Source organism: Schistocerca serialis, chromosome 1 (assembly GCF_023864345.2).
Source record: "Schistocerca serialis cubense isolate TAMUIC-IGC-003099 chromosome 1, iqSchSeri2.2, whole genome shotgun sequence".
Taxonomy (NCBI): Eukaryota; Metazoa; Arthropoda; class Insecta; order Orthoptera; family Acrididae; genus Schistocerca; species Schistocerca serialis.
Genome location: NC_064638.1, coordinates 912,364,121 through 912,389,080, shown reverse-complemented (window position 1 = coordinate 912,389,080; position 24,960 = coordinate 912,364,121). Strand labels below are relative to the sequence as shown.

Below are 24,960 nucleotides of genomic sequence, written 5' to 3'. Positions count from 1 at the left end.
TTTTTGTGATTATCTCGTAGAGCAGTGTACAATGTACAGCCAGTACTACTTGGATTTGCTTTTAAACAAGGTGAAGCGAGCCATGAGAGAGGGATGTTGTGGATCTCAGAAGAGAGGTGTGATCCTCCAGCAAGACAACACGTCTTCATATTGTTCAACTAATCCGTGAAACCATCAACAAAATGGACTGGGAAGTACTGCCTCATTCCCCTTTCAGTCTTGATTTAGCACCTAGTGATTTCCATTTGTTTGGTGCACTGAAAGAGGCATTATGTGGGAAGAGGTTCCAGGACAACGAGGATGTGAAAAGTTTGTGGGAAATTGGTTCAAACATCAAGATAAAGAGTTCTTTGCAACCATAATAATAATAATAATAATAAAGCTTGTAGCCCGTTGGAGCAAGTGCATAAATGTTCAAGGGGATTATGTTGAAAAGTAGAAAAAATATTGTTTTGTAAAAATAAACACTTTTTTCTCCAGACCAGTTTGTCTCTTTAATTATTGAATGACCTTTGTAGATGTGGGTGGTTGTGTGGGAATGAATTGCTGTGACTAATAACATAGACAGAAAGCTGAAAATTGGTAGTGTTACTTATTTGCAAAATGTAGCCACAGAAATTAAAAAATGCTTGTCATACTTTGTGTCATTGTTAATTAATGCCTCTTTACTTCTGCATGAGTGCTGTTTGGGAGCCTCTATTAATTGATTCTATCAGCATTGCTGTGTGTGCTGCCAATATTTTCCCCCAGGCTTCTAGAAATGGCTTTCATTGTACTGCTTATATTTGCAGTATCACTGCTTTTAGGGCATGATTCTAAGATGTTCCACCAATTTTGAACACATGTAAATCATGAGACTGATTTCAGATGTTTTGGACTTGTACATGAGCCACTTGACAGAAATTATGGCAGATTTCTTAATACTTCTTGCCTATTGGAAGATAAAATCATTTTCGTCTACATCTGTACATAGCAAGCCAGTATTTCATGTACTATACTGTTTCTCATCCAAACCTAGTATTATCACATTTACCCAATTTGCCTCCAGCATATCAACATTTCATGTTGCCCATCATTTCCAGCCTAACTTAATATGCATCACAAACAACCAGTTCATTTGATTATGGTATCGGTAGATATATTGTACGTGTTTGAAGCTCTGAGTGTACTAGGTTTGAAGTTAAAAATATCTTTGATATGGAAAAATTACTTTAACTAAGGGCTAAATAAACTATACTCTTCTGTTATTTTGTACCGATCATAGAGTAAAAACTGTTCTTCCATCTCTCTGTTTTTTTAAACTTAGTATTATGTCTTTGAAAGCAAAATTTAGAGCAAAGACGAATTCAGTGGAGGAGCAAGTACAAGTATATTCGATATAAAATAAAATTAGTTTATTTTTCCGTAATATTGAATCTGGCTTTAGACCTATGCCATTTCTTCTTCTGTGTAAACTATTGTTTTATATTAACCTAGAACTGAGGTTTCGGCAGATTAATAAAAGATGTAGCCATTTGAAGCTGCGTATAGAAGCGTGCAGCTGCCACAAGTGACTTTATTGCACAGTCACAACCATGTTTGAGACCACGACAGACTCACCTAGCTGATAGTGGCTTAAATAAACCTCTGAATACAGGCTGTAGGCAAAACCCAACAAGGCATATGCCTTTAACACACACACTGCACACATCTCTCCACACCGCATCACACACACACACACACACACACACACACACACACACACACACACACACACACACACACACACACACACACACAGCTCCCCCCTCCCACCTCTTTGTCCATCTCCTCCTCCCCTCCCTCTTTCCATTTGTTCCTCCCCCACTTTGTGTCCTCACCATCCTAAGCCTGTCTTTCTGGACACCTCACCCTCCCATTTTTATCTGTCTGTACCCTCCTCTATCCATTTCAATCTTCCCTCAGCCATGCCGATCAGCGTGTGTAATCTCTGCAAAACAGGTTGATAAAGTAGCTATTACTACTATAACAACACATCTGTCAAGCAGGACAGCCTACACATCAGGGGCTTGAAAAATTCTTTTGCCCCTGACGTGTAGGCTGTCCTGCAAAGCAGAGTGATGAGGTAGACTGGTACTACTCCAGTTCAAAACACCCATTGTGCACTTATCTGCACGTCGGGGCTAGAAAACCATTTCTTGCCCTTGACGTGTAGGCTGCCCTGTAAAGCAGGCTGGTAAGCCAGGTCGATACTATTCCCACACAATCCGCATGTCGTGCAGGACAGCCTACATACCAGGGGCTGGAAAAAACACGTTTTTGCCCGTATCTTTGCTCCCATTGGATGTAGGGGATTATAAACCTCATAGTGCTGATACTCGTTACGCTTGCTGTTTTTGTGCCAAATTTGGTTGAAATTGATTCAGGAGTTTGAGTGGAGATCCCAAACATACAAGCATTCACTCTTCTTTATATCTATAAACATATAATGTTCCCTTCATCTGTGGTCTAGACGTAGCATCTCAGACTGATAATCAAAATGTCTTGGGACCTATGCTTTGAACCCAGTCACTGCTAAAATTTTGAATAAAAACCATCAGCAATAGTGGCTGAAGGGTTCTAGTGTAAGATGTTACTTTTGTTCTGATAACAGCTTTGTCGAAGATGGTGGGGGACAGAGATTCAGGGCGCTCTCTTGCTCTTGGTATATGAAACTGCCCCTAAAAGGCAGAAGAATCAGCAATGATCAACAACTTTAGGATGCAGAAAGCAATGGAAACCACTGCATTATCCACAGGATGTGGGACCTGTAATCGAAAATGTGTCATGGTGCTCTCTCCATTGCCAAAAGAGTCCAGAATAGTCTGTCATGTGGATCTCCGAAAGGGACTGTCATGTGGGAGGTGACAATGAGAAAAAGATGGAGTAACAAATGACTAGATAACATTCTACAAGCCAAAACTTGGACTGTCAGAAGTTTGAACATAGCAAGAAAGGTAGAAAATCTGAAATCGGAAATGAAGGCTCAATCCAGATACAATAGGAAATCAGTGAAGTTAAATGGAAAGAAGATAAGGATTTCTGGTCAAATGAATATAGGGTACAATAGGGTTGTTTCCATCAGATTCGACAGCAAACCAAAACTGATGATGATAGTTCAAGTGTACATGTCAGCATTGCAGACTGAAGACTACGAAACAGAGATGTTGAACTGGTTATTCAGTATGTGAAGGGAGGAGGAAATTTGACAGTCATATGTACCTGGAATGTGGTTATAGTGGAAGGAATAGAAGACAAGGTTTGGGAGAAAGACTGAGTTAGATCTGGAGTATATTTTAGATGTTAATTATATGTACTCTATTCAAGAATCGTGAGGAACAGATATGTTTGGAACAGATCTGGAGACTTGGGAAGATTACAGTTGGATTACATCATGGCCAGACAGATATTTCAAAATCAGATTTTTGATTGTAATGTGTACTTCGGTGCAGATATAGATTTGGATCACTGTATTGTAACAATGAAGAGTAGACTGAAGTTTAAGAGAATTGTCTGGAAGTTAGATACTAATAGTACTGTGGAATGATGAGATGCATTAGAAGTCCACTATGGATGTGGATACTGTGGTAAGGAACAACAGAGTGGGCAGTTCATTTGATGACAAGTGGACATCTCTAAAAAGGGCAGTCACGGATATTGGACAAACAAACATAGATGCAAGGAAGGTAACTGCGAAGAAACCTTGGCTAGTAGCAGAAATACATCAGTTGATTGACAAAAGAAGGCAGTATAAAAATCTTCAGGTAAAGACAGGGATATAGCAATATAAATACCTTAAGAATGGAATAAATAGTAAGTGCAGGACAGCTAACGGAAAATGTGTAGAAATCAATAAAAGAAATGATCGTCAGGAGGACTGATTTAGCACATAGAAAAGTCAAAACAACCTGTGGTGAAATTAAAAGCAAGTGTTCGATGAGGATCCCAAGGTTAAATGTAGAGGAGAGAGTGGGTAGTTGAAAGGAATACTTCGAAGGCTTCTGTGAGGAGGAGGCCTTGTGTGACAATGTGCTAAAAGAGGAAATTTGAGTGGATTTGAAAGACAGTGCAGAAGTCAGCAACACTTCGATCGCAAACTACTGGTGTTTTGTGAGTGATCATTTGTTAGGTTGCATGAGTACTGAGAGTGTAAAAGAAAAATTGATGAATAAAAATGACAATTGTTTTTTGTATCCCTAAAAATGTACACTTGTTCAACACAAGTTTGTGTTGTTTCTTAACAACTCTGAAACCATGTTAATCATACCTGAGCACACTTTTTGTGTTTATTCATTCAGCCGCACCTTGTCTGCCACTTGTTGCCACATTATTTCATTTATCTTTGCACATTATTGGTTTGGTAGGTGTCAGGAGAAATCAGTGCATTTCACGCCATTACGGTGCACTACTAACTTCTGTGATGTAATAGTGTGTGGGATGATGTAGCCAGAACACTGTAAATAGTTTGTGTGTGCAGTCAGTACTGAGCATACATATGTGCTGACACATTTTCAAGAACATTATCACAATTTGCAATGACAAAGTGAATTTTATCTCAAAGTTTGTGTTTGGTCACAGGGAAATTTTGTGACTAAAATCTTCAGATGTCACCTTGTATAAAAAAAAAAAGAAAGAAATAATAATAATAATAATAATATATGTCAAACATAAAAATAATATGTCAAACATAATGAGCTGTATATAAAAAAATTAAATTTTTAAAATTTTGTTCCAGATGGGAACATGACTTTTTGTTTTGTAATAGAAAGAAATGGCACATGCAGTTGTTTACTGTGCCAAGCTACTATTGCATTTGTGCACTTTTCCTTTGTACTTTAAACTGAGGGGAAAAAAAGAAACTTAAAAATCAATTAAGTTTTCAGCAAAATCACTTCATGAAACCAGTAGCTGACACTTTTGCTTCTTATTGTGTTTTGAATGTGTTGGCGAAAAAGAGAAAACCCTTTGAAGGTGCTGAAAGAAGCATTTGGAGAAGATGCTGATCAGTTCTTACAGAACTTCAAAAAAATTCTGAAATATTGGCTGCCATTCGACCCCTTCAACTTTCATCAAGAATGTTCACAAGAAGACTTGAAATGGCGTCTAATGATGTTTTTTAAAACAAACTTGGATAAGTGTTGTTATTTTTCAGTGCAGTTTGATGAGTCCAATGCTGCAACAGGCAGTGCTCAGTTGCCAGTTTCTATAAGGATTAATTCTGTAAGGATTATTTTTAAAAACTTTAATGTCAAGGAAGAACTTTTGACAGTAATTTCTTTGAAGGCTGTACAAGAGGAGAAGATATATTTTTTCCCATGAAGCAACTGATCATATCTAAGAAAATACCTATCTACAAGCTTGGAAACATTACCACCGATGGAGCTCCAGCCTCAAGAGGTTCCAAAAATGATTTTCTTACTCTGTGCCAAAGAGAGGAAAGTTTTCCACAGTTTTTAACATATATCTTCATTTTACACCAACAGTCTCTGTGTGGAACATTTTTAAATCTGAATGAAACTACGAAAACTAATGTGAAGATAGTCAACTAAATTAGGTCTCACTCTCTTCATAGAAGACTTTTCAGACATTTGGTAGATGTACTGGAACTGCAATATGGAGATTTTCTTCTCCATAATGAAGCCTGTTGGCTCAGTAAGGGAAAAATACGTCAATCTTTTGACAATGTTTTACTGGCCATCAAACTCTTTTTACAAGAACTAGAAGAGAATAGCATGTTAGCTTAAATTGAAGATCCTGTCTGGTTTATGAATTTTGCTTTCTTAACTGATCTAACAGAAAAACTTAATTAGCTGAAATTTGAAGATGATGACAAAAAACATTGCTATATTATATTTGAAGTAAATTTTTATGCTGATATGTTATGTTTATGAGAGTGGTGCTTTAAAAGAAGTGAGTGAAAACACTTTACAACTCTGAAAATCCAACTAGAAGAAAGTGAGATGCCTTATGATAGTGAATTTCATGCAACAATGACCTCCAATTTGAAGGATGATTTTCAGATTTCAGAAAGTTTAAGTTGTAATCCAGTTTGTATCTTTGCCTTGGCTTACTTTGAACTACTGAATGTATATTGTTCCACTGAAAATGTTCTTGATACAGATAGGGCGGAACCCAGAAGCTCTTGGCCTCTAATCCCACAGGAGAAACATCCTTGTCTCCCCTCTCACTGTTCCTTTCGTTTCAGGATAAAGACCCTGTTTGCTTCTACTTACCTTTGTGAATCATTGTTTTCAAAAATGAATTTCATTAAAAATAACTACAGAGCAAGTTTGAATGATGAACACATGCACTCTTGTATTTGACTGATAGAAAAAAACTGTGCACCAAATATCAAGGACGTTGTTAACAGAACATCTAGCCAAGTTTCACATTAAATGAAAGATAATTCTTGTGCAAAGAATGTAAGTATATATTTGTGAAATATTATTAAATAAAACTTTTATTAATAAGTAGGTATTTTACAGTATCCAAAAATTAAAAATGTAGTAGTTATTGTATTTTTTAAAGAAGTAGAGCACTTTGATGCATTCATATGCAATAATAGATCACAATGGCTTCGTGGTTGCCTACCCATGACACGAGGGGTCCAATATTAGAATCAGACTGTAAAAGAGCTCTGGAAGACTTTGAGATCAAATAAGGCAAAAGGTATAAATAGCATTCCACTGGAATTTCTAAAATCATTGGAGGAAGTGGCAACCAAACAACTATCCAATTTGGTGTGTAGAATCTGAAACTGACTGCATACCATTAGACTCTTGGAAAATATCATTTACACAATTCTGAAGATAGCAAGGCAGGTAAGTGTGAGAACTGTTGCACAACCAGCTTAACAGCTAGTGCATTTCAGCTGGTGACAAGATTAATACACAGAAGAATAGCAAAGAAAAGTAAGGATCTATTAGATGACGATTAGTTTGTTTTCAGGAAAGGTAAAGGTACAAGAGTGGGAGTTCTGACATTATGTTTGCTAATGGAGGCAAGACTGAAGAAAAATCAAGATACACTCATAGAATTTGTTGTCCTAGAAAAAGCATTTGACAATATAAAATGATGCAAGGTGTTCAAAATTCTGAAAAAGATAAAGAGCTAAGCTGTAGGGCAAGAGGGATGTACACAGTATGTACAATAACTAAGAGTGAACAATAAGATTTGTAGACCAAGAAAAGAGCATCCAGACTAAAAGGGTGTGAGGCAGGGATGCAGTCATTTGTTCCCACTGTTCAGTTTTTGTATTGAAGAAGCAGTGACGGGAATAAAAGGGAGATCCAAGAGTGGGAATAGAATTCAAGGCGAAAGGTTATCAGCGATAAGATTAACTGATGATATTGCTGTCCTCATTGAAGGATGAAGGGAATTACAGAATTTTTTGAATGGAATGATTAGTTTGAGTGCAGAATATTGATTGAGAGAAAACCAAAGAAAGATGAAAGTAATGAGAAATATCAGAAATGAGAATACTGAGAAACTTAACATCAAAATTAGTTATCACAAAGTGGATTAAATTAAGGAATTCTGCTACCTTGGAAGCAAAAAAATCTATGATGGAGAAAGCAGGGAGGACATTGAAGCATACTGGCGCAGGCAAAGAGGATGTTTCTGGCCAAAAATTTACTTGTATCAAACATAGGCCTTATTTTTTTTGGAAGAATGTATGTTTGGAGCACAGAATTGTATGGTAATACGAGGTGCATTCAAGTTCTAAGGCCTCCGATTTTTTTTCTAATTAACTACTCACCTGAAATCGATGAAACTGGTTTTACTTCTCGACGTAATCGCGCTGCAGACGTACACATTTTTCCCAACGCTGACGCCATGATTCCATGGCAGCGGCGAAGGCTTCTTTAGGAGTCTGTTTTGACCACTGGAAAATCGCTGAGGCAATAGCAGCACGGCTGGTGAATGTGCGGCCACGGAGAGTGTCTTTCATTGTTGGAAAAAGCCAAAAGTCACTAGGAGCCAGGTCAGGTGAGTAGGGAGCATGAGGAATCACTTCAAAGTTGTTATCACGAAGAAACTGTTGCGTAACGTTAGCTCGATGTGTGGGTGCGTTGTCTTGGTGAAACAGCACATGTGCAGCCCTTCCCGGACGTTTTTGTTGCAGTGCAGGAAGGAATTTGTTCTTCAAAACATTTTCGTAGGATGCACCTGTTACCGTAGTGCCCTTTGGAATGCAATGGGTAAGGATTACGCCCTCTCTGTCCCAGAACATGGACACCTTCATTTTTTCAGCACTGGCGGTTAACTGAAATTTTTTTGGTGGCGGTGAATCTGTGTGCTTCCATTGAGCTGACTGGCGCTTTGTTTCTGGATTGAAAAATGGCATCCACGTCTCATCCATTGTCACAACCGACGAAAAGAAAGTCTCATTCATGCTGTCGTTGCGCGTCAACATTGCTTGGCAACAAGTCACACGGGCAGCCATGTGGTCGTCCATCAGCATTCGTGGCACCCACCTGGATGACACTTTTCACATTTTCAGACCGTCATGCAGGATTGTGTGCACAGAACCCACAGAAATGCCAACTCTGGAGGCGATCTGTTCAACAGTCATTCGGCAATCCCCCAAAACAGTTCTCTCCACTTTCTCGATCATGTTGTCAGACCGGCTTGTGCAAGCCCGAGGTTGTTTCGGTTTGTTGTCACACGATGTTCTGCCTTCATTAAACTGTCGCACCCATGAACGCACTTTCGACACATCCATAACTCCATCACCACACGTCTCTTTCAACTGTCGATGAATTTCGATTGGTTTCACACCACGCAAATTCAGAAAACGAATGATTGCACGCTGTTCAAGTAAGGAAAACGTCGCCATTTTAAGTATTTAAAACAGTTCTCATTCTCGCCGCTGGCGGTAAAATTCCATCTGCCGTACGATGCTGCCATCTCTGGGACGTATTGACAATGAACGCGGCCTCATTTTAAAACAATGCGTATGTTTCTATCTCTTTCCAGTCCGGAGAAAAAAATCGGAGGCCTTAGAACTTGAATGCACCCCGTAAATCAGGGACAGTGTGAATCCTGGAACAGAAGACAATCAAACGGTTTGAGGTGAGATGCTATGGAAGGATGTGGAAAGTTAGGTAGACTGATCAGGAAAGGAATGAGGAGGTTCTTCACAGAATCAGTGAAGAAAGCAACATATGTAAAACATTGGCAAGAAGGAGGGGTATGATGAAGGGACATATTTTTAAGAAATCAGGGAATCACCTCCATGGTATTGGGAGGAGCTGTAGAGAATAAAAACTGTGGGGGAAGACAGAAGCTGGAATACATGCAACAAATACTTCAGGACATAAGATGCAAGTGCTTTTCTGAGATAAAGTCGTTAGTGCAGGGCAGAATATGTATCGGCCTGCATCACACAAGTGAGAAGATTGGTGACAAAAAAGGGTTCAACTGAAAGAAAATAAAAGTGGTTGAGTGGGTAAACTTACTGTGGGGTATCTTTGATTAAACATTGAATTGAATAAAGCTAGGCAAGAACAGATAATAATAGATGGCCTCTAGAGATCACTAAACAGTAACATTGATGAACTATTTTTGTCATATAGAATGCTTACACCTATTTATGCTAGGACTAGGCAGAGTACATGACATTGCCTAGGTATTCGTGTAGTCAATTTTTATTCTAGTCGATTTCCTCCTCTACCTCTTTCTGTCCATCTCATACTTCCTCTTTATGTCCATTTTCACCTCCACCTCCATCTGTCATCTCCTAAACTCCCCCCCTCCCCCACCAAATCTCTGTCCATCTGAAACTCCCCCTCTCTTTGCTCATCTCCTCCTCCCCCCTCCCCTCTCCCTCCCCCTCTCTGTTTTTATCTCCTCCCACTCCCTCCCTCTTTCTCTCTATCACCTTCTCCTCCTCCTCTCTCTGTCCATCTCCTAATCCCCTTTTCTCTACCCTTCTCTTTCAGTTCATATCCTTCTTTCACTCTGTCCATTTCCTCTTCACCCTGCTTTTGTCCATTTCCTCTTCATCCTGCTTTTGTCCATTTCCTCCTATCTGTCCTTTCACTCTCCCTATTCATCTCAGTCGTCCCCCCTCTCTGTTCATCACCTCTTACCCCACTCTGCCCATCTCCCACTCTCTCTGTCCATCTCATCCTCCCACTCTCTCTGTCCATCTTATCTGCTCCAACCTTCTCCTTGTTCAATACTTCCTGCTCCCTCACTCTGTCCTCCCCTCTCCCCCCTCCCCTCCCACTTCCCCCACCCCTCCCCTCTCCCTCCCCTCCCCTCCCCCTTCCCCCACCCCTCACCTCTCCCCTCACCCCCGCCCCCAGCCCCCAGCCCCTCTCCCCTCACCCCCTCCCCCTCTCCCTCCCACCTCTCCCCTCTCCCTCCCAGCTCTCCCCTCTCGCCTCTCCCCTCCCCCCTCCGCCTCCCCCCCCTCCGCCTTTGCCTCTCCCCCTCCGCCTTTGCCTCTCCCTCTGCCTCTCCCTCTCCCCGTCCCCCTCTCCCTCCCCCTCTGCCCATCCCATTCCCCCTCTGCCTATCTTGTACCCCTCTCCCCTCTGCTCATCACTTCCTCTGCATCTCTCTATTAGTCTCTTCATCCTCCTCTTTCTGCCCATTTCCTCCTCCCCCTGTCACTGTCTGTCTGACCCTCTGTCATCTCACTGTCCATCCTCTCCTCACCCTACCTCTGTCTGTCTCATCCACCTTACCTCTGTGCCTCTCATCCTCTCACCTCTCTCTGCCCCTCTCTCTGACCCTCTCGCCCTCCCCCTCTGACCCTCTCGCCCTCCCCCTCTCTCTGACCCTCTCGCCCTCCCCCTCTCTCTGACCCTCTCGCCCTCCCCCTCTCTCTGACCCTCTCGACCTCCCCCTCTCTCTGACCCTCTCGACCTCCCCCTCTCTCTGACCCTCTCGACCTCCCCCTCTCTCTGACCCTCTCGACCTCCCCCTCTCTCTTACCCTCCCCCTCTTTTTCCAACCCTCTTTGCCTTCCCCTTCTCTCTTACACTCCCCATCCCTCCTCTCCATCCATCTCATGCTCCCCACCCACCATCTCTCCATCTGTCTCAGCCTCCCCCCCCCCCCTCCCTCATTCTGTCTCTTCCTGTTTCTCTCTTTCTGTCTTGTCCTCCTCTCTCTTGTGAAACTCACTCTTTGCACGATATTTTCAGCGCTGTCAGCAGAGGAAGCCACTTCTAGAGTTTCGAAAAGCTTTTGATTCACTATCACATCAATACCTTGTAAAGAAAATTCATTCCTACTAGATGTCTTACCAGATTTGTACCTGGATCAATAATTTCCTCATAGGCTGACACAGCATGATCTCCTGTATGGAGAATCATTTTGAAACACACAAGTAATAACTAATATGTACCATGGGAGATTATGGAACTGTTGCTGCTGATGCTTTATATTAATATTAGTTGCCATCTCAGGTTTCTTACAGATAATGCAATTATCCATCAGGAAATTATGTCTGGTGAAAATTGCAGTAACATCCAGTTAGATCTCAACAAAATATTGGCCTAGTGAGAAACTGCCAACTTATTATTATTGAGAAATTCAAGGTTGTGAATTTCACTAAATGTAAAGTTATGGTATCCTGTGGTTATAGGATGAATCTGCCTCAACTAAAGTCAGGTATGTCATAGAAATATTTGGCAGGACCATTGTGTTAAAATACTAAGTATTATGATCACATAGGTAAAGCAAATGGCAGGCTACATTTCATTGGTAAGGCATTGGGAAATTGCAATTTGTCTGCAGAAGGCATTACTTGTAAACCACTGCATGGTGTACACTCAAATACTGCTCAAATATACAAGACCCTCATAAGACTGGACTAACAGGAGAAATTGAATGTGTACAAAAACAGGTGATGTGAATGATCACATGCTTAACTGAATGGAAAGAGAGAGAAATTGTGAAAAAGTATATGTGCCTGACATTCATAGAAGGATCTGCTCAAGCGAAGAACCATAAAGAACTTCAAGAACAACCTTTCAGGGCAGTAACTGTGAATATTTGTTAGCTCCCTTGATATATACCATGTGGAGATTGCATAAATAAAATTATCCAAATAACAGCTTGCACAGACACATACAGTCGTTATTCCATATGTGAATGGTATGGTTAGAGATCTTAATATGTGCTACAATAGGAAATATCCTCTCCTGCACATATTACAATAATTTGCAGGTTATGGATGTTGAACTTTTAACAAATAAAAAACAGGTTGTTATAAAAGGAAATGTGAACACATGATCTTTAAGCTATTTGTAAATTGTCTAAGAGTATTCTGAATGTTACCATCCTATAACCTTACCCAAGTCGACTCAACAAGAGGGAGAAAAACACCAGACTCACTGGCATGTCTTCACCAGTTTTTCACAAATTTAAGTATAGAAGAATTAGTGGTCTGGGCTATTGAAAACTGTTTCGATGACCATAGAGCTCTATCCATATGGATTAATATAGACCAAGAAACAGTACTACATAGTAACACTTATAAAAGAAAAATTGATCATAATAAACTGAGGAGTTACTGCACACATAAACTGGCAGCAGGAACACAAAACTGATGATAACGAAAAGTAAGGACCACTTTTTGAAGTACCTTACTACATCAAAAACTTAATAATAAATTCTGTTTTTTGTCCTTTTATTGTATGAATGTAAATTTCTAAGTGAAGCTTCATCATGGGGTTTTTGTTTATGACATCACACAGCAACTCCCACATGTTCAGCTCATACACATAAATTCCACTATATTTGTGATAAGACTTAATAGAGACAATGTCAGTGTCCATTCTGTATGACCATACCATATTTAGCTCTATAACAGAATTAAAATAAAATTATTTGTGAACAGCAAATGAATGTAAAATGTAAACCTAGTTAACAGTTATCAGCATTAAATGATTTTAGTCATTGCAAGGTCATTCATTAAAAATGAACCTCTTGCGTACTACCTACCACACACGTAGACCTGCCCAGAAGGGTAAAGAACAAATGGAGGGGAGAAGAAAGGGGCTAGGGAACTAGGTAAGGGAACCACATATGCAAATTCTTCCATCTGCATTCCAGTAATACAAAAATGTGTTAAATGAAAATAATACACTGTATGATACATATTAAATATACCATTATTCCCTACTGAAAAGAAAAATTACATAGGATCAACTGCCATCAAAATTATGTAATGTACATTAATCAATACTAGTTAATTAAGGTTATTTTAAATCTGTTATAGGTCAACCATAACTTCATAGAATGAAAATGGTCATGTTGAGAATGATAAGTGCAGCCATTAAACCCAAATATATTGCAATTAAAATGACAAACATTACTGAATCTCTCTAAAATATAGGTTCCTGAAATAAAAAGACTCACTGTTAATCATTCGTAGTTCTTAATTGCAATTTCAACATTAATAAAGTATTTTTTAAGCTTTAGAAACATAGTGTTTCTTTTTTATCTAATTGTTATGGATTGCAAGAATTTTTTGTGAGAGGTAAGCAATCAAAACTGAGTAATTTTTAAATTTTTTGTAAGCTTTAGTATTTATGCAAATTATTGCATTTTATCCTTTGTTTTACAGACAGGTGATGATGGAGTTCGATACTCATTCATTGCAGAGTGGTTTGACAATGAATCGCAGACACTAAGAAAATTTTATTTAATGTACTTCACAGCTGATGATACTGTACAGCTGGTAACTTTTTAATAAATTATTAAGTTTTTAATTTTTACTTTTAAATGTTTGTGCTTATTGTTAGGTACTTATTGTCAGAATGCTGTCCATTATTTGCTAGAAAAACAAGGAGTTAACAAGGAGTATTTTTCTATATTTATGTGCTGTTTCTGATACAAACCAAAAGTTCTGGAAAGTGCAACAGGCTTTTTAGGCCGCGAGTGATGGATTTCAGGAGTAGTGACTGCGTCTTACTGCCAGTATGTTGCACAGTGGGGTGTATTATTTGCATTTTATTAATTGTAGTACATTTTTATACTTTGAATGTAGTTTATGTATTTGACAGAAAGTATGGGTAGTGCTAAGAAGAAAAATTGTGCCAGTTGCTGGTGGTTTGTACGCCTTACCAGGTTGGATTAATAGAAGAGATAGACATGATCCAGCGAAAAGCAGCGCGATTCGTCATGGGGACATTTAGTCAGCGCGAGAGCGTTACGGAGATGCTGAACAAGCTCCAGTGGCGGACACTTCAAGAAAGGCGTTACGCAATACGGAGAGGTTTATTATCGAAATTACGAGAGAGCACATTCCGGGAAGAGATGGGCAACATATTACTACCGCCCACATATATCTCGCGTAATGATCACAACGAAAAGATCCGAGAAATTAGAGCAAATACGGAGACTTACAAGCAGTCGTTCTTCCCACGCACAATTCGTGAATGGAACAGGGAAGGGGGGATCAGATAGTGGTACAATAAGTACCCTCCGCCACACACCGTAAGGTGGCTCGCGGAGTATAGATGTAGATGTATGTACTCATATATTTCTTGAAAATTGTGCAATATCTGTAAAGTAATGGACATAACACAGTGGGTAGTAGCCTACAATAATGAGCATAGTACAAGCAACATTTTATTGGCAATCACTGTAGTGCCCCCCTCCCCCCTTTACACTTAGTTCTAGAGGCCTACATGTTTCTGAGCTTATTTCTGAAATTACTTAATGTATTTTATATCCATCTTTGCAGCTAGAAGAAAATTAATATTTTTACCACCAGATGTGTTTTGTTTTATTGAAATAAAATATCATCAGTGGTCTGTAATGAAATGTATTTACATTGTTACTTATGTTAAATCTGACTTTTGCTCGCATCAGAAAAGATATCTACTTGCATGGATTTTACTCATTCCCTTATTTGGCACTGTTGTTTCTTGTACTGTAGTTGCAAAGCTAGATTTAAAATACCTCCAATTATTATAAAGCAGCTACAGACAGTATGATCACACAATGAAGAATTTTTTTCTGAAAATTCATTTCAAATTTTGTAGCTTTGCTGTTAGAACACAGTAGTCTGCAGTTGGAATACCACCTAGAAATGTTTCAACAATCTCTTTCTATGCCCTATTTTTTTACATTTCTGTTTATGAGATATTTGTGTGCAAGTTTTCAGTCAGGGTATTTTATGGTACAAGAATCTTAAGTTTTTCAATGTGGTCACTGGTCCGGCCCCTTTGTTATACTTGTAGCAACAAAAACTTGCTGTCACCTGGAAACCACTCATTCATCAGTGGCAAATTTTGAGTAACATCTACATTTCTCTCATTACTTGCTTCTTTTGGCAAAACAAACCAGAATTTGCGTGATGTCACCTCGCTAACAGCATAACGCAGTTGCAGTTGCGAAAGAATCCGGAAGCACTGATTTACTAAACAAGGAATTGATGAAAATTCAGGTCAAAAGTGTATGAAAAATCACATACTCTGCGTAAAAATAAACATTTCATTTCTTTACTTATCTTGTTGCAAACACACACTAATTCTCATTTTTCCAGCTGGCACAGACCCTTAAAAAATTATAGCATTGGTCTACATTATCCATATATTGTGGTAGATAAGAAAGTTCTGCATTTTTATCATATAGCAAATTACTCTCCTCTTTATATGCTGTCATTTGCCAGAATCTTGTTGTGATATCTCGAGCTGTTTATGAGTTAAGAACGAGATTGTGAATATTTCATAAGTGAACGTGCTATATATAGTTCATTTTCTTGAGATTGGAATTGGGTATTGATCTCCGCCCAAGTTTAAAGAAAAATACAATATAGTAACTCAATTTCATATGCAGTAAGATATGGTCTAATATACACCAAATGCTAATTCGTAGTGATCCCAATTTTTAATTGCAATAAATTCGAATTTCATGCAATGTGTTATGTACAGGCGAAATATCACAATAACTATGACCATTAACAAAATAATTGGCACTTAATCAAGAAATTGACATATAAAGCTCTAACTAATGTAAAATCTGAATTTTTTGCCGAATAGTTTCTTTGAAATCGTGAGAGAGGTTGCAGGTTAGCCTATGTGAGCGCAGTGCTGTGAGAGTGATGGAAACCAATGTGTGGGAAGAGATTGGCTTGGTGGACTTCCTGACTGACTGTGGCCTGTTACGAGGTCCACAGGTGTGTGTATGTGGCTGTCAGGCTGGATTGCCAGTCCCGAAACCTGTGGATGCAGTCTCGAGGTTGGGCCTCCATGAATGCACAGATAGGGGCTACAGGTATCCAAGAATCTGCTGGAAATATCTGTGGACCATTAGGAAAATCAGCTTGTGTGTGGCAAGCTAATGTTGAGGTAGGTTGTAACATGAAAATGAGCCCTTTTCCCTCCCAAGTCTTTCCACTACACTGGGGATATTCCTCTTTGATGTGGTCACTATTTATCTGCTCACATGTGTTTTTCGACTTGTCTTCGAAGGTACACTAGCTTTTACTTGCTGTGGGAGCATTGACAACAAACAACTTTCCATCCTATGTAAATTGAAGGGGATCACTGCTGTCATCTGCAGTGGGACATTACGCGGAGTGGCGGTGATGAGTGAGTACCGGACTGGAATTCAAACCCGGGATCTCCTGCTCACTAGGCAGGTGCGTTAACCACTGCGCCATCCTGGACACAGCGTTATCACAACTGCACGGACTATCTCGGCGTGCCTCATGGCTGATCCACTTTCCCACTGAGCGCCATCTATCCGAAGTCACTCTCCACTCTTTCTTACTCCTGTTCATTACTCTGAGATTCCCAAAGGAGAGTGAATGTACTTGTGGATCCACACTGAAGAAGGTGAGTCTGTTGCCCAGCTAGGCCAATCAGATTATATGGATGCATTGCGTCTGTTCTTTCAGAATGACTGGATGTTTGAGGGCATCAAAACCCACAAAATGTCAGAGTTCCAGACGTATTGAACACTGTGCGGCAAGTCTTTCACTGCCAGCGGCACGAGGAAGATGGTCCTAATCAGCCATGTGGGAGGAGCTAAGCACTCCAAGGCAGTCACAGTGGTCAGAAAGACAGTGGACATTTGTCTTTTTCATCAGTCCTTGACAAAGGAACAGCTGCAATCATTAAGTGATGCACAGACTCTTAAAGGATGCCTGTCTAACACAACACCTAGGCCAATGAGTGCGAAAAATGTTCAAAGAAAGAAAAAGCACCCCTGGTATTTGAACCCAGGACCAAATCACTCAAAGGTTTTCTTAAACCATCTCTAGTGTGTGTTCTGTATATCCTCACTGATGATTATTTATTTTCCCCGATTGGTGTGTGTTGTACTATTAAAAGCATGTTCCAATAATTCTTTGAAACATAAGCGAGGAGAACAGGGACTTGAGCAAGCTAGGGACCCTTGCCAGCAGGGTGGCACTGCAAAGTGACCACCAGACTTCGGCATTCTCAACTTGGCTTGATGTAACCAATCATTTCCTTTTCTAATGTGATGTTTTTGTGTTCACTATGGAAATGTGCCACTGGTTTTGCAGTGAAGACTGCTTTTCCATTTTTTTTTTTTTTGTTCTCCTCTTCCTCTTTAGATGACAGGGTTGGTTTCATTAATCCAGGCTTCATTGTACACTTGTACCGAAACTGAACATACCGATCTATGGACTACCCCTGTTCTTCCCCTGATAGTATCACACAGGAGATATCTTCATGCCATTATTGGGATATTCAGTTGTATTCAAGCTGGTACTTCCAGATAACTCTCCCTATCATCTACCGGGATAACTGGGTAAGATGAAGATGATCTCTTGATGCTTGAGCCTGATAGTGGTGGCTGGTGAATCGAGGGTTTCGTAGTTGAGCTGGCTAGCTCATTGTCCTCACAGCAACCTCAGTCTGGTGTCACTTCCTCCACTGCCACTACACTGTGTTGGCTAACAGTCATATTTCAAAGTATCTAATCCAGGATGATGTTACAAGGTTGTAAATAATATGGACTCTGCAGGGTGTTGGGAACTATGTGCCCGTTTCTACTACAGGCAAGCAGACTGCATTGTTTCTGGTCTTGTTCCCTAATGATAATGTAGGTAGTAATGTGCAGCTTGGGTGGACCAAGACATCACATGGTATCATTTATGGGTTAGCTCCACACATTAGGAAAAATGTTCTCGCTGACCTTGAAGGGGACACACTGTTTGTAATCTTATTTGACGAGAGCCTTAACAAGGTGGCAGAGTTGCAGCAAAGGGATTTGCTCTCAAATATTGTTACAAAGTTAACAAATAGGTTGAAGCACAGTACTTTTCATCCATATTTTTAGGCATTCCTCTTGGTATTCCACTGCTGCTAATATGTTAAATGAGTTTAAGAAAGAAACTCCTGACCTGAATCTTTCCAACGTGCTTCAAGTATCAATGGATGGGCCAAATGTCAACTAGGCATTCTTGAAGGACTTGTGTCTTGATCTGAAGAGTATTCATGGGGACAGTGTGTTAACTTCTATTGATGTAGGATCTTGTGGTCTTTGTACAGCTCACCAGAGTCTCAAGAATGCAGCCTCAAAAACCATTTGGGGTGTTGCACCTTTTATGAGATCAATTTATAACATGTTGATGAATTTACAGGCGAGAAGAGCTGATTATAAAAGATTTAATAAGCACTAAGATTTGCCTTTCCCTAAAAGGTTTTGCTCCATGTGCTGGCTGGAAAATGGTGATGTGGCCAGTCGGGGTGTGAAAAGTAAAAGAGTACAAGAATAAAACAGCTGTTTACAGTTGGTGAATGATGTTGAAGACCACGAAGATCCTGCTGCAGGTGACAGCCAAAGGTTTCGTGCTATGGAAAGAAATGGCACCCGAGACCATCACTCCTGGTTGTCGGGCCTGACCGTATGGCGGGCAACAGTCAGGTTGGTATCTCACCGCTGTTTGAGGCATCTCCGAAAATGTATTGGCACAAATATCTTCCTTTTGCTTTGTTTTGGGACAGGTCATGTCCTTTTTAAGGGAATTCCAATGTGTGGCCCCCATGGCACCTTTCCTGTACAGTGCTGATGTGATGTACTTGGTAGCTAAGCCTGATGCGTTATCTGCTGCTGAATCCATATGTGATATAAAACTTGATGATGAAGCTGGTCTTATTGCTCCCAAAGAAATTAACCTTTGTGATGCTTAGGACTAAGTAAGGAGACTTTTTGGTCTAAATGTGCTTAAACCACCTCCTAAAAGTAAGTTTTGAAGTATGGTATTTGTAGATAGATCAGCTTATGTTATTAAGGATGGAATAATGACAATATTATGAATAATGTATATTTTAATAATAATATTTCATAATATTGTTTTTTGTGATCCAGCTGCGATAAATAGCAGCCTAAGTACTAGGAAGGTAGAATCTCAATGGCTTGCAGAAATCCTCTTCATAGAATTGGATGAGTGCGAATGCCTGTGATAAAGTTGAGAAAGAATTCACACAAGTTCTTGGCAAACAAGAATTTTTGGATCACTGCGCAAGTTACAAGGGAAGTGAGAAGAGAATTGATAACTTTTGGGGAGAATTATTGGGTGATGATACCACCTGTCAGCATTTGTACAGCTTTCTTCAAAAGGTTCTCATTCTGAGTCATGGTCAAGTCTTCATAGAGCAAGGTTTTCCCATTAATAAAGAGTGTATGATGGTCAACCAAGAAACCTAGTCATTGGTAGCCATATATGAAGTATATGATGGCCTGAAGTGAGCTGGCAGTGTCTTCAAGATTGATGTTAACAACTGAACGATTCTGGACTGTCACAGTGCTCAAAATCGGTATGGCAAGGCTTTAAAGCAAAAACAATGTGAAGAAGATGAAGCTGAGAGAGCTAGACAGAAAACGTCGATTGTCCAGCAGGTTAATGAACTGAGGCCGCAAAAGTCACGTACACTGGCCAAGAGGCCATTGAACATTAAACTGAGTGGAATTGACGAAGAGATCACTCTAGGAGTTTTGACTGCTTTTCGTTGATTGATTTTAATTGTTTGTTTGACTTTCGTTGCTTGACAAAACACTAAGTATTATTTGGCAGAGAAAATCTCACTGCACGTATCCCAGTACTGTCGTTCTAATTTTTGTAGTGTTGACATTATGTTATACAACATCGTCCTTTTATGTTTATTGTGCGATGTGATGCATTATCTCATCTCAAAAGTTCATAAATCCTGTGTGAGAGAAGGAGCAAGAACTTGCTGTTAATTCAAAGTTGGAGTTAACTTGTTAATACCCACAGAAATCCTTTAGCTAAATTGGCTTTTATTTACAGAACTTTCATGTTTATTTGCTGTTCAGATCGTAAATCCTGTAAAGGAGACAATAATTCGATGTTAATTCAAGTTAGAGTTTACAACACGTTCAGAAATACAGAAGTCCTTACATTTTTTGCCAGCTTACTGTTTACTTATCCTCCAGATCACAAAATTTTGTTGGGAAAAATGCTAAAACAACATGTTCAGAAATACAGGATTCCTTACATTTTTTTGCCAGCTTACTGTTTACTTATCCTTCAGATCTCAAAATTTTGTTGGGAAAAAATGCTAAAACTGTGTCCAGAAATTGGTAGAGGTGATGTATATGTGCAGACAAACAAATGATTACAATTTCAGAAAAACTGGGTGATACATTCAAGACAAATGATTGTCACAAATAGAGCAAGCCATTAATGCATTGGTGCACTTCTGGTCCTTATGTAAGCAGTTATTTACCTTAGCATTGTTATACAGAGTTGTTATGTGTCCTGCTAGGGATATCATGCCAAATTCCATCCAGTTTGTGCTTTAGATCGTCAAAATCCTGAGATGGTTGGAGGCCCTTGCCAATAATGCTCCCAACATTCTCAATTGGGAAGAGATCCGGTGACCTTGCTGGCCAAGGTGAGGTTTGGCAAGCACGAAGGCAAGCAGTAGATACTTTCGTCGTATGCGCATGGGCATTATATTGCCAAAATAAAAGCCCAGGATGGCTTGCCATGAAGGGCAGCGAAATGGGACATAGAATATTGTCAACACACTGCTGTTCTTCAAGGGTGCTGCAGGTGATAACCAAAGGGTTCCTGCTATGGCCCGGTTGTTGGGTCTGGCCATATGGTGGGCAACAGTGAGGTTGGTATCCCACCGCTGTTTGGGGTGTCTCCAGACATGTCTTTGGCCTGGAATCTGATTGACTGAAGTAGAATTGTCTTCAGTGATAAGTCCCACTTCGAATTGAGCCCCGATAACCAATGAAGACATTGCTGGGGACATCCCAGATAGCAGTGAGATACCAACCTCACTGTCGCACATCGTGTGGCCCGACAACGAGGATGGATGGCCTGGGTTGCTGTTCCTTTCTATAGCACAGCCACTTTAGTTGTCTTCCATGGCACCCTTACAACACAGTGGTACGTTGACAATATTTTGTGTCCTGCTTTGTTGCCCTTTATGACAAGCCATCCTGGACTTACATTTCAGCAAAACAATGTCCACCCGCACACAATGAGAGTGTCTGCAGCTTGTCTTCATGTTTGGCAAATCAGGCCTCGGCAAGCATAGTCCCTGGGTCTTTCACTAACTGAGAACGTTTGGAGCATTATTGGCAGGGCCTTCCAACCATCTCAGGATTTTGATGATCTAATGCACCAATTGGACAGAGTGTGGCACAATCAGTATCCATCAGGAGGACAGCCAACAACTCTGTGAATCAGTGCCAAGCTGAATAACTGCTTGTTTAAGGGTCAGAGGTAGACCAAAGTGTTATTGACTTGCTCAGTTTGTGAAGCTTGTTCTCTTGAATGAATCACCCAATTTTTGTGAAATTGTGATTATTTATTTGTCTGTATGTGTACACCACATCTACTGTTTTCTATCCCTTTCTGGTAATTCCTAGGTGGTGTTTCCTTTTTCTCCTCAGAGTGTACATTCATAGTTACTGACAGTGAAACTGCTGTGTTACTATACTTTAGTAACAGATTGTGACTAATCATTTTCCTATTACTGTCATTTATGATGATGAGGTCCCATACTCTGTGGAGTGTGGGGAACGATGCGGGAGATGCGCATCGCTGACTAGGCAAGGTCATAGCGGAGGTGGTTAGCCATTGCCTTCCTCCGACCACAATGGGGATGAATGATGATGATGAAGACAACACAATACCACCCAGTCATCTCAAGGCAGGGAAAATCCCTGACCCCACCGGGAATCTAACCTGGGACCCCATGCGTGGGAAGCAAGAACGCTACCGCAAGACCATGAGCTGTGGACTTTCATTTATAGGTTATACTTGTAGACACATGAGGAGACAACTTGGTAGTTTGGGCTACTGATTGCTATTGTAGTTTATTAAAAATGTTGTCTTTTCAGTGTCAATATGCATAATGAATGTTAAATTTTCCTTTCTGCCAAATTAACGTAGAATTTAAAAAAATAGTACTGGGGTTATTTACGTAATCTGATTCATTCATTCCTTCATAGGGTTCAGAGTGGGGTTTTATATTTGGATGCAAGTTACCATGTTGTCAGTAGAAATCAGACAGGAAGCTGGAAATCCTCAAATATTTAAAAAGAAAGTGGAACAGGATCTTATTATACACTCCATTTTAACTTGTCAGATTATTGGGGGATAAAAATAAAAAGACTAAATAGAATTGAAATCAAGGTGCAGAATTCAAGTATTGGGCCTTATTGTAAATAAGAAAACTAAAACCGCACAGTTTAGTAGCATTTAATGAATTGCAGAGTTGTTTTGAAAATAAACAGAAGATATTTCAGTGAAATCTTTCTCCTGTCCTATGAATCTTACAGGCATCAGAAGTTTGGTTGAAAGTGTTCAAGGCACACTAGAATTATACTTCTTTTTTTGCATCTCACCCCTTCTTGTTGCCACCCACACACTTAAAGGTGACCAGTGGTGTTTCATGCTCACAGCATTTCTTCCTCCCAGTCATTCCAAGAGTTACAATTAAGAAGGAAAACACACACACACACACACACACACACACACACACACACACACACACACACACACTTTTGACACCCACTGCAGGTTAAAAAAAAGGTAGGATAAATAAGTAATAAGTATGCTAGGTAATGAGCTAGCATATACTATGCTAGTGTTTGTTGCGTATGTTTCCCCCAGTTTTGCAATTGTGTGTGCTTTTAGAACTATGTTATTTTTGTTATAGCAATTTCATAGTTACATATTCTTTTATTCCAGTTTGATATTAAAAATAACAACACTTTCCTGAAAAGAACGAAATGTGAAGGAGTTAGTGCAAAGGATATTTACATTGGAGCCATCATAACAATTTTTTCTCGGCAGATGAACATAACAGACTTTGCTGATAACTTCACAAGAGAGAAGTTTGGTAAAACATTACAGAAGTAAGTATTATGATGCACTCTTATTCTGTGTTATAAGGGTCAAAAACAGAGTGAGGAGGAATTGCAGGTGCAGACTATAGAGCATATAAGAAAATTAAAAATTATATTGATTAGAGAACATGGATTTGTACACTTGATAGGACAGTAAAATTTTGACTTTTGAAGAAGACTCAATCACATGCTGCTCAATATGGTTAGGTCACCTCTAAAAACATACAAGGAAGCTATTATCATTTGGATTGCTAGGTTTACAGACTTGAGGTGGTGAGGTGGAATTATGAACAGAATTATTATCAAGATACACTGCCTGCCAATAAAAGTGAAACAACCAGAAAATATAGTAAGATACACATACACACCATTGGTTGCTGTGTAAATAATTGGAGTTGCAATTCTCTCTGTCGGGCAGAACAGCCACCAGTGTGTGTTAATGTTGTTTGTGTTAAGTGTTGTTACCAGCCCTCATAGGATATATTAGGGGTGTGAACAGTGTCATATTTTGTGTGATCAATGTGAAGGACACGGAGATGTTGCATGCTTGTGTGAAATACTATCAACAGTACCTGACAGGAGTTTGAAAGGGGCATCATTGTGGTCCTCCATTAGGTTGTCTGATTGGATCAAGTAGTATCCAGATTTGTGAAGGATTTGGGTGTGACAGCAGTCCATTGTTAAAATACATGGAACATGAGGCCAGGTATACTCATCAAAGTTCCAGTCGACCATTTCTGACCAACACAGGGGAAGATCTCTGTATTGTGCATTAAGCACATTGTAACCACTTCACATCTGTTCCTGCCATCTGATAACAAGTAATGGATCCCTTGCAGTATTCTGTGTCATCCTGCACCATTGGTCAGAGAATAGCAGATGCCGGACTAGAGAATTGCTGTTCCATTAGTAGGATGGTGTTAGCACCACAACACAAATGGCTGCGTCCAAATGTCAAGACTGGGATTGCTTGTGTTTCGCACTGCATTGTTTTCAGTGCTGAATCACGGTTCTGCACTGGGCTGATGACTATCATCAGAGGTTATGGCGGTGATCTTTTTAGGTCCCATTTATCCATTGTTTTGCAGGGCTGTGTGGTGTTACTCCTGGTGTCACGGTACACTCACCCGCACATGACATAATGATTGAGGAAACTCCACTGGCACAATGGTAAGTCACAGACATCTGATGTCCTCATGCAAAAGTATCATGGTGCCATTTTTTTAACAGGACAGTACTCACCCCCCCCCCCCCCCCCCCTTTATGAGCCATGGACCTTGCCATTGGTGGGGAGGCTTGCGTGCCTCAGCGATACAGATGGCCGTACCATAGGTGCAACCACAATGGAGGGGTATCTGTTGAGAGACCAGACAAACGTGTGGTTCCTGAAGAGAGGCAGCAGCCTTTTCAGTAGTTGCAGGGGCAACAGTCTGGATCATCGACTGATCTGGCCTTGCAACACTAACCAAAACGGCCTTGCTGTGCTGGTACTGCGAACGGCTGAAAGCAAGGGGATGCTACAGCCGTAATTTTTCCCGAGGGCATGCAGCTTTACAGTATGGTTAAATGATGATGGCGTCATCTTGGGTAAAATATTCCGGAGGT

The 24,960-nt window shown here is 40.1% G+C and overlaps 1 protein-coding gene across 2 annotated transcripts in view; it reads left to right on the top strand.

Annotated features, from left to right (window-relative positions):
* The window catches only part of LOC126412114 (nucleoside diphosphate kinase 7), an 89,459-nt gene that overhangs the window by 9,490 nt on the left and 55,009 nt on the right, over positions 1-24,960 (top strand). For both annotated transcript variants that reach the window (XM_050081561.1, XM_050081553.1), the window contains 2 exons: positions 13,607-13,720; positions 23,198-23,364. In XM_050081561.1, coding sequence (XP_049937518.1) covers positions 13,607-13,720; positions 23,198-23,364 — 281 coding nt within the window. The remainder of the gene's footprint in view (positions 1-13,606; positions 13,721-23,197; positions 23,365-24,960) is intronic.